General features: G+C 38.3%; 1 protein-coding gene across 1 annotated transcript; it reads right to left on the bottom strand.

The window, feature by feature from the left end:
- Nucleotides 1-2558: 2558 nt before the first annotated feature.
- Nucleotides 2559-10937, bottom strand: LOC126968217 (GTPase Era, mitochondrial). Its single transcript, XM_050813085.1, has 5 exons — nucleotides 10435-10937; nucleotides 10234-10358; nucleotides 9990-10164; nucleotides 8108-8296; nucleotides 2559-3420 (listed from the first exon to the last, which is right to left on the bottom strand). Exons 1-5 carry the CDS (start codon nucleotides 10618-10620, stop codon nucleotides 3055-3057), a joined length of 1041 nt encoding a protein of 346 aa, XP_050669042.1. The 5' UTR covers nucleotides 10621-10937; the 3' UTR covers nucleotides 2559-3054.
- Nucleotides 10938-11264: the final 327 nt, after the last annotated feature.

The raw sequence follows: 11264 nt of genomic DNA, 5'->3' as shown, positions 1-11264 counted from the left end.
CCAAAAAGTGTCCGACTGTATATGTTTACTTTTTAATTATTTTTTTATTCCCTGCGCCAATCCTGAGCATGTCGGTGACGCGAACCCAATTTTTTCCTTACAAAAAGTGCCCAACGTGGTAAAATAAGTTTTCACTTCAAAACTTAGAATAAAATTAAATCAATAACATCTGAAAAAGAGTCTGTGATCCATTTCCAGTTCGTAACCGCAGCATCACTCTCTTTCAACATAAATCACCCGCCACGCTCGATTGATGGAATGTTCCAACCTAAATCCCAACTCGCTTTATAAAAAGATTTTCTTTTAACACGACCATCTGTTACATCATACTGTTAATTCTATTACGGTCCCGAACTCCAAATACCTAAATTGGAAAATTTAATAAAACTACATTGTTACAAAAATATACAAGGTATTATGTCTTTATTCCGTCCCACTAGTATTGTCTAGAGTCTAGACGGAAGTTGATGTAATACGTATGCAATGAGATGTTATGCGGTAACTTCCACAACATGGAACAAATCCATTAAAATAATGGTAAGAACCACAACGATACGTCACTGTCAGGAGTTGTAAGTGGGCCACGCTGGGCCAGAAAAGTGATTTAAAGGAGGAATGCCCGCAACGTGATGCGAATTCCAAAGTAGACAACCTCTTTATTAACATAAAAATTGATTGTTTACATTTAAAGTCCATTTCTTTGTGCCGTATATAAATGCAGTTTTAGGTAAGTACATGGTACAACAATACAATACCTAATATGTGAGAATGTGTTCATCATTTATTATTTTTCATTTCTCATACTCTGAAAGTAATGTTGTCTTGATCTGATTATTGGGTGGAAAATGCTGCTTCCCTCCATAGAGAGGGAAAAACTCATACAAAATACTTTCCACCTAAGGGCCGGAATGAACTTCATAAATAGAACTGCTTTCAGCTGTGAAGAGTTTTATGTAAAAAAAAAACTAATTAAAAAAAAGCTGCGGCCATGTGACTTTCTAAACAGCCAGTGTGAACTTAGCGCAAACTTCTTTGAGCGGAATAAGCGGCAACAATTATTACGCGGAGAATTCCATATTTAAAATTTAAAAAGTCGTGATAAATTGTCTTAATTTGACAATTCATTTTAAATAGGTACTACTAATGATTTAATATCAATAAATAGTTTAGATAACCAACTAGTTTTATTTTCCTCATATTCGAAATGAAAAGTAAAGTGCTACTCGAACTGTAGCCGCCCTTGCGCGCTCGGGCGTCTAAATACCTCGGGAATTGATTCTTTCGACACTAGGTTAACAATCTACTATTCAGGCATGTTTATAATATAAATACTGTTTTAACACAGATAATAATACAGTAGTGATTAACGCTTCTCCTATAAGAGGATCTAGTAGGTACTTTTATCAGGTATGGAATTAGGTACCTACCTATTTATTTGACATATTATGAAGAATTTTATGCGGAATCCAACTAATATTATGTTTTAGTAAACACAATAAAATATGTTTTATACAAGTAATATTATCTGTGTTTGTCCATTATATAATCTAACATGTATACTTGTTTTAGGTATTACCTATACCTAAAACAATAAGAAAATAAAACTGTGTTCAATATTGGCACTGATCATTACCGTAAACATTGGTAAATTCGTGAACACCGATCAAATAACACATTCTAAGCTTGGTGGTCTACTGAAACGCGATGCTGAATTGTCGTGCCCTTTCCACAGAAGCCACAGTAGGAAGAATAAAATGGAATCTCTCCTGGATTCCAATTCTGGTGAAGTGTTTCGAGAGTGAGAAAGTTTATTTTAACTCATTCAGCGATTCATGTTCAGTCTACTTACTTCTTCTTCAGGTCAGGAAACATAATTTTAATAAAATAAACCATTAAGTATAGCAATGATTGTGAAAGCATAGATTGTGTAATCTTGTTTGTAAATAGAGTATATCTATGAGAAGAAGTGATACGCCCTGCCCATTACAATGCAGTGCCGCTCAGGAATCTTGAAATAATACAGAGTGAGAGACAAAGCAATTGCGCTCGTTTCTTTTAGACATAAACAATGATAAATAAAGATTTGTAAAGGAGGGAGGAGGAGTTTTCAAAATTCTTTTAAATAGTTGTTTAATATTTTACCAGATTTTGTTTAATTATTATCACATAATTTTTTTTTAAATTGAATAGGCTGTATATGCTTACGATGGCGTTGCGTAGTTTTGTTGTAAAAAAAATGTACAGTTGCAAAATGCGCCATTTGCTGAAAGTAGGTTATATTTAAATAAACATACCTGTTTAATTAATTGTATACTGTATTGAAATGCGTCGTGTGATAAACTAGTATGAAGGTTATTGTAAACTAGTGACCTTAGATAATTATAGTCACTTGCTGTTAGACAACCGATAAAAACAGGCCTGGAATATTAGTTTAGTGTGCGTGACAAGCAACGTCTTACACTCGGGATTTTTATGACACTTTGTGACTTTATGACCTCCATTCAAAATGTCAAAATATGGGAATGTTATGAATGATGGGGAAAGTTAAGAAAAGAATATTTACTTAGATATATTTTACTTCTATTTGTACATAGGTATATTATAACAAAAAGGCGTGTGGCACTCGGGGACTGCCGCGGTGAAGCTATTGCATAGCATTTTTTATCAACTTATGCAATTATAATTAATTATTTATTTTATTTATGCAGTATGTTTTTTAATGAAATTAATTTTAAAAAAAGCAAACGGGAGCTGAGTAAAATTTTACTTGCAAGATTTGATTACAGACAGACAACGGGACAGGTGAAACTAAATAAAAATGCTTGTTAAAAAAAACGTGATAAAAAGGCTCGAACCTGGGGCCTTCTGCACAACGAGCATATGTGATAACCGCTGTTCTACGGCAACTGTAAAAAGCGTGCCGAAATATCTATATACATCTAGTAAGTAAGTGTTAGGCTATTTTCGTTACGGAATTTCTGGATTCGGTCCCCACGCTCAAGGCCCGCGATAGAAGCTATGCAATAGCTTAAAAAAACATTAACAAATCATATTTTATGCAGAATTTTTCTTGACGGTTAAATTAATATCTATTGACACATGTCTGTTTAACATATTAATTAGGTCAATTTGTACTGAGGATTTAATTTGATTGAGACGACCTCCTCCCGCTCCAGCAATGAGCCTTTGAAGTCTTTCAGATGGACACGCAACAGCCACAGAGCACATTACTTTCTCTCCTGGTTCATCTTCATGATAATACTCCAATTGAATTTCTAACTGATATGGTATCTCTTGGGAAAGAAAATCTAAAAATTTCGCCCGTACTGCTTCCTCTATGAGAGACTCAGTTGTACAGTCTGTCCAGTCATCTGGTGAATATTGAAGTTTACGTAGCTTCGAATTTCTGATAAGATAATTCTGTAACAAAAGTTGAGTATAATAATTATTTTATCAACTTGTTACTTATAATGTAAAACAAATAACCTAATCTACAAAGGATCTAATAGAAGCCACTTTAATATTTATGTAATGAAATGAAATTTATTTATTTGCATGAATGACTATAATAGTTAAATCGTAGTTGCACAACAAAATTTGACAATAATTCGCCTACATAACAAATTGTCAATAATCATTTAAATATTATGCTTTTAAATTATTAAAACTTTCGTGAGTCGCCATCGACAAAAACGTGAGTAAAGCCGTATTAATAGATAATTTAGATTAATATTATGCTGTAAAATTAAACAAGTTATTGCATTCCACAGAAACAGGTACAGGTACTAAAACTACTAAAAAAACATTTAAATAAAACACTTTTTAAAGGATTAAAACGCGTGTAATACATGGGGCACACTAGAAGTTTTGCACTTCTAGCTAATCGGAACTATTTTTTTTTTATAGAATAGGAGGGCAAACGAGCGTACGGGTCACCTGTTGTTAAGAGATCACCGCCGCCCACAATCTCTTGCAGCACCAGAGGAATCACTCCTGTGATGTGATGAAAGGCCGGCAACGCTCCTGCGTTGCCGGCCTTTAAGGAAGGTGTACGCGCTTTTATTGAAGGTACCCATGTCGTATCGTCCCGGAAACACCGCACAAGGAAGTACATTCCACAGCTTTGTAGTATGTGGAAGAAAGCTCCTCGAAAACCGCACTGTGGAGGACCGCCATACATCCAGATGGTGGGGATGATATCCTAACTTGTGGCGTGTCGTGCGAAGGTGGAATTCGGCGGTAGGAATCAGGTTAAACAGCTCCTCGGAGCACTCCCCGTGATAAATGCGGTAGAAGAAACACAATGAAGCGACTTCTCTACGCATCGCCCAGTGATCCAGCCGTTCACCGAGCACTGGGTCCCCCATAATTCGAGCTGCTTTACGTTGCACGCGGTCAAATGGATCGAGCTGATACTGAGGTGCGCCAGACCAGAGATAACAGCAATACTCCATGTGTGGCCGGACCTGCGCTTTGTAGAGCGCTAGAATGTGGGCCGGCTTGAAGTATTGCCGTGCTCTATTAATGACGCCCAGTTTCTTTGAAGCCAATTTGGCTTTGCCCTCCAGATGACCACGAAATTGGCAATCGCTCGAGATTTCGAGACCCAGTATTCCAATACTAGGCGAGGCTTTAAGGGAAGTGTTGTCGAAGAGCGGTGATACGACAAATGGGGTTTTTTTAGTGGTAAACGCGCAAACTTTAGTCTTCTGGGGGTTAAATTGGACAAGGTTCAATTTACCCCATTCCGCGACCTCCTCAATATAGGACTCGATAGAAGACACAAGTTTCTCCCGGCACTGGTCGACGATTTCCCGAGAGAGACCTGCATGGCCGACGGCATCACCTATGCCGTCGTCTGCATAGTAATGTTAGTTGGAGGTGTCCAACATATCATTGATATGCAGAAGAAACAGCGTGGGAGATAGCACACAGCCTTGGGGCACTCCAGCATTCACGGGCTTCGGATTCGAGCAATATCCGTCGACAACGACCTGTATGCTGCGCCCAGTGAGGAAGCTGGAAGTTCACTTGCACAAGCTCTCGGGAAGCCCAAATGATGGAAGTTTTGAGAGGAGCGCCTTGTGCCATACACGTTCAAAGGCCTTTGCTATATCCAGTTCGGATCCTTTGTGCCCAGCGCCGCAACCCAAGTTCGATATGCCTGTTTTTTGGAGTCAGATGCTGCTTTAACTGACGCATCGAACCAGGGCTGTGATCTGACACTGATCGGTACTACAGAGCTTGGTATAAAAATATGCATGCCCTGTAGTATCACATCGGCTACTGCAACGGCGCAGGCACTAGTATCATCCGAAGGGAAACAAACCCTGCCCCAAGGGTAGGATGCAAAAAAGGAATGGAAAGGGGCGCTGGTGGTCTGCGACGTTGGCGTCGGATAGGCACTACACTCCTGACCAGGCAATGGTCGGACGTTCCGAGAGGGGCGTCAACAAAGACCTGGTAACCATCGGGATGTGAAGTCAGCAGAAGATCCAATAAGGACGGCATGTGGCTACATCCGGGAGCCGCGTTGGCGACTCAACCAATTGGGACAGACCATACGCCAATGCAAAATTATGCACAGATCGCCCTGCGTAGCCTGTGGTACGTGATCCAAGCCATTGGGCATTGTGCCCGTTGAAATCACCCAAGACTACGATTTCTGCGGAGGGGATCTGTGCAAGCACGTAGTCAATTGCCGTTTGAACGCAGCCCATGAGGTGATCAGTTTCTGCGTTACCACTATGGGACCTGTAGACGCACGCATAGATGCGGACGCGGTCCACTAAATCTACGCGGAGCCAGAAAGTAGACAGGTCCCTACCTTCAAAATTGCGGAGACGGCGACAGCAGATATCCTCCCTAATGTACACACATACCCCGTAATGACGCATAAAATTGTGCTCAATTTTGTACCCGGGGTACGTTAAATATGACGTATCACTAGGTCGAGATATCTGCGTCTCCGTAAGGAAACACAAGGCCGGCTGCACCGTCTCAAGGTGGTGGTGGACGGCGTTTAAATTGGAGTGAATTCCCCTGATATTGCAAAAGTCCACGTAGAGTGTGGAGCGCGGTGTCGTGGTGTTACTGCCTCGTTTGTCCTGGTCATGCGCGGTTCTGTGCCCTCCACAGAATACAAAGGGCAGCCCGAGCTAGAGTGCTCGGGGAGGGATTCTCCGACTCTGATATAGCCGGTACCCTCCTGGGGTAAAATCTTTTGAAGATCCGCTGTCATATTCGGGTGGAGGGGGAGGGAGGGGGAATTAGCCACCGGTCCTCGACACTAACCTATGCGAAACATAGCGGCACTAGACCGCCACTTCACACCGGTATTCTGTGCGAGTGTGGTAATTAACCCGGACGAGTCTGGCCCGATTGTGCTGACGTCAAAAGACGGCAGCGTGACTCTCCTATTTCTAAAAAGCCCTTAGTCGCCTCTTACGACACCCATGGGCCTGGGACTCCCCTATTCTTTTTACGCCCCGGGGAAAGTACAGGGCATTGAATTTCGAATGTTATATTTTTTGAGATGTTGCAACCTTCTTAGTAATAAATAAAACAATTGGCGGGAAATCATTTGTCAATTGTTTTTTATAAGTCGAAAAGATTTTAGAGCGATGATTTTTATGATTTTAAAAGTTCTCTCTCTCCGCAAGACTGTACCGCTCGTCTTCAAAATGCTTTGGGGAGAGAAGCAACTTGTTTGAGCACCATGATGCGATGGTTTCCTGAATTAGAGAGACGTCGGGTTTCTTTACATGACGAATTTCGTGAAGGGCGGCCTTCAACTGCCGTTAACGAAAATAATGTGGCTACTTTTAAGCGGCTAATTTAAAAAAAACTCGCGGACTACATATGAGATAATTCGAGGACTATTAGGGATTGGTATGAGCCAAGTTAAGAAAATTTCACACGAAGAATTGAAAGTTCGGAAACTTTGTTGTCGTTGGATCCTTCATGAACTCGCGTGGAATGGTGCCCACAGATGCTAATGAAGTAAGTACGACCACGGACATTCTAATGCTGTTTATGACATTGTCGCAGGAGACGAAAAGTGGATTTATTATTTTGAACCCGAAAAAAAACAGCAATCTTGTGAATGGGTGGATTGGGTGTTTAAAAATGGGAACAGGCCAACAAAAATGAGGCAGGCGAGAAACGTTGGTAAAAAAAAATATCGCACTTTTTTTCTCAACTACGGGTCCCATTTGCACGATTCCACTTGAAGATCAAAAGAGTGCTAATGCCGAGTGGTATTGTACCATTTGTTTACCCAGGGTGTTAAAAAAATTTCACGAAAGACGACCAAAATGCCGCGTTCTCCTACATCATGACAACGCTTCTTTCACACGGCCAACAAAACTATGTCATTTTTAGCTTCCGAAAAAGTACAACTCGTTACCCATCCCGCACATAGCCCCGACCTAGCACCCTGTGAGTTTTGTATTTTCCCCAAAATCAAGGATTTGATGAGAGGTTTCACTTTTACCAATTCCGAAGAGGCAGTGATAGTGTTCAATCAGCGCGTAGAAAGCATGCCTTCAGATCTGTGGTCCTTCTGTTTTGAAAAATGGTTCGATCGCATGAAAAAATTTTTGAAAATGTAAAAGAGAGTATTTTGAAAAGCAATAAACATAATATTTTCGTTATAACATGTTATTTTTTAGGTTACGCAAAACTTTTAGTGTGACCAACGTATATTGATTAAAATGTGTCACACGCATCTAGGAAATGGGTCTTCAGAGAATATACCTTTTTTACGTCATAAACGGTGTTTTCTTTTTTTAACATTAACATTAAGCTTGATTTTTCAGTTGGATGAGACTGTAGACTTTAGTACATATATTGTTTTAAATTCAACTACATGAGTTCCTGAGATAAAAAGGTCTTGACACACAGATAAAAGTGATCCTATAAGGGTTTCGTTTTTTCCTTTTGAGGTATGGAACCTCCTAAAAGTAGTAAAATTATATTGCTTGGGGATGTCAATTAGCCAACAAAAGTTTGAAGGTATTTTTGCCTCAATGGCAAATAATCTGGTTTCTCCACAATCAAATAATGTTGTTAATGTTGGATCAGTATAGTTACAATAATAACACACCTTGATATCTTGGACGCCATCTCCAGTAAGTGCTGACACTAAAAATACATCAGAAAACTTGCTGTAGCCTGCTTCACCAATTCTAGTTTTTGGTTTTTCTGAGTGTGGTACAGGATTTCCGGCAATCACACCATTAGTTAAACTGGTTATGATGTCTAAGAGTTGTTTCTTGGACTTCAACATATCAACCTGAAGTGTGAATGAATTAATTAGAAATAAAAAAGAAGTATCATAATGTTGAAGAAACTGGCATATTTATTTGAAGTAAGCAATAATTACAATATCATGTAATTGATCATTATCATTGGAATTATCAGTCCCTTTGTTTAAAATAATAAGTAGATAGAAGAATTTAAGTTGGAGCAACACAACAGCTAAGCTATCAAATCAAAATCAAATCAAATCAAAATCATTTATTCATGTAGGTCACGGAAATGACACTTATGAATGTCAAAAAACAAACAATCTTATTGAATCTACCGCTACTTCGTAAAGGGTTGAGCTAATGAGAAGAAGTAGCAAGAAACTCATTGCCACTCTTTTATATCAAGATTTACATTTAAGTACAACATACATTCAGGTTCAAATTACAATATAATATTTAAATTAACACACTCAAACGTCAAATAGTCAATGTCTTACATGAGTAAGTCAAAAAAGTAAATGTAAATTAATACAAAAGTTATTGAGTACAGTAGCTGCATCATCCACATACACCATAAATAAATATCATAGGACTTAATAATATATATATCAGATAGGAGGAATATATTAGATTGTCTTTATACATATCAAATTATTATCAGTGAAATTGATTGCCCAAATATTCTCTTAGTTGATTTGTCTGCTCTCTTGAGACACCCGAGTATTAGCAGACACAATACTTTTCTAAAAAGTACTGAAAAGTCTAACCTTAACCTTTTCATAGTCTTCATTTATACTGTTCATGCATAAAATATGCACTTTTGGACTACCAAAACATCCATAAGATACATAATAGCTTTAAGGGTAAATGTTTACACTTCTATAATAAAGTCCCAGGCACTGTTCAGGCATTATCTATAAATAAATTTAAATGTTTCATAAAAAAATGGCTCTGTCGTAAATCCTATTACTCCACTGCTGAATATCTAAATGATCGGACAGCCTGGGACTAGATTGTGATTATTTTATATAGATAGAAATTACTGTACAATATTGTATATTTTTATTGAAGAGAGCGCAAAAAAGAATGCTGGGAGTTTCTTGCGCCGCTTCTTCTCTCTCAGAGCGCCATTTATTTCCGAAGCGGTAGTAATATCTAGTAGTTATTAGAAATGACATCAAAAAGAATTCTAAAGGAATCAATTTTGAGAAAATAAATGCCTTTTATGCCTTTCCACAACCAACAAAGTCCCAAAAATCTTAGTGCTTTGCAAGTGACAAATGGCTGGCATCTAATTAGCACTTAAATATAATTATCGTAGCTGTAGTTATGAGAAATAGAGTGTTGACAACACTACTCAAATTATAAATGTGAAATAATAAATAAAACGGTATCCAGTGTAGGCTCCATTGTTTACTGTCATTGCACAGGATGTGGGCTAAAATGGCACCCTTCTCTGCCATAAAGCAGTAGTGTGCTTGCAATATTTGTGTTTGGTTTGAACAGCCATATTTATTTGCAATAGCTTGTGAGACTTAACATCTTGTCTTAACGCAGTCAACACAACTACATTGTCACACAGGATTTTGGTTCAACCAGGAATTTTAAATGGCACTACAAAAAAAAGCAAAATGAGGTTTCATGTAGTCATGTAGACCTTGGTGTAGGATGAAGGAACCATAATGAATTACTATTACTAATAATACAATTAGATAAATATATAAGAACTATATCTACCTTATTAATTATTAAAAAGCTAGGTATAGTGGTTGCCATGTTAAGCATTTCAGTGACAGTCGGGTGTATTTTATCCTTTGTGAACTTATTTGAGACATCATGGACAACACCTATAACATCAGCACAATTTAAACTTTTCTTACAAGCTTCCTTCATAGATGCTGGAAGTTTATACCTAAAAGGATAACACAAAAAGATAAGGGTGTGTAGAAAAACACGAAGGTAATGCTAATGTAATGTTTACCTATTCTGTTCTTTAACAGTTACTACTCCTGGTGTATCCAAGAATATTATTTGGGTATCATTCTCATAACAAATAGCCCTGGCGAGTCTGGTTGTTGTGTGTACCTTGTTTGACGTTGCACACACCTAAATAACAAAGTAATACTTATAATGTATAGGGTACTACATAATCTATATGTGTATATATATTTCAACAACTTACCTTTCGTCCGAGAATTTTGTTTATTAAAGTACTTTTGCCAGAGTTAGGAGCTCCAATAAAAGCAGCATTAACAACTTTTCCTACTATTTTCTCAGAATGATTTGGTAGTGTGGAGCAAAATTTTTGCATTAATAATTGTGGTGTTTTTAGTCGAAATTTAGTGATAGGCACTAAAAAGGTAGGCATTGTCTTGCTTACGAAAGAGCAACGTGGAAATTAATAGGCCATTAGTAAATTAAGATAAGTTATAATTATATTTGCTAATGTTGAGGTTATTATTTCATAACATAATTTCTATTAAAATTCATAGAGTAAAATTAGTAATGCAATGATAGTTTTACTTCCGTAATATATAAAGTAAATAGGTTTTTAGTACTTAGCTACTTTACTTTATTACTGAACTTTTGCCCTGATGCCTTGGTTTGTTTATTTACAATCTCAAATATATACACAGACTATAGAGATTTTTTTTTGGTTCTGTTCGTCCATCTGGACAGGCAAAGGGGCCTGTCCAGATGGACGTTCTCGGCGACGACGACGCATGTGAAGATCTGCGTTCCTAACGCACCAGTGAGCATTGACAGCCTTACGGCAGAAAATGGATTGGAATGGAGCGGCTTATGTCATAACCGGTCGGATGCAAACCTTGAAGAGTGTTCGCTTGTTCCTAAAAGACATTTTACTGTGCCTACCTAACATACTGTTTAGGCGGTACAGATAGAAGCGGGCGGTTCCGGTCACCTTCTGGACGTGAGGCCTGAAGGTGAGTTGGGAGTCGAGGGTCACACGCAAGTACTTGGCTGTGGACCTGAAGGGGATAGGGGAGCCTA

Source organism: Leptidea sinapis, chromosome 15 (genome assembly GCF_905404315.1).
Source record: "Leptidea sinapis chromosome 15, ilLepSina1.1, whole genome shotgun sequence".
Classification (NCBI taxonomy): Eukaryota; Metazoa; Arthropoda; class Insecta; order Lepidoptera; family Pieridae; genus Leptidea; species Leptidea sinapis.
This window is presented reverse-complemented; position numbering and strand designations above follow the sequence as displayed.

Excerpts from the sequence above, each read along its gene's own strand:
- LOC126968217 (XM_050813085.1), bottom strand. The coding sequence starts at position 10,620 with ATGCCTACCTTTTTAGTGCCTATCACTAAATTTCGACTAAAAACACCA. Across the intron at positions 8,297-9,989 it reads GCTTTTTAATAATTAATAAG|GTTGATATGTTGAAGTCCAA; the intron begins GTAGATATAGTT and ends TTCACACTTCAG. Across the intron at positions 3,421-8,107 it reads ATGGCGTCCAAGATATCAAG|AATTATCTTATCAGAAATTC; the intron begins GTGTGTTATTAT and ends CTTTTGTTACAG.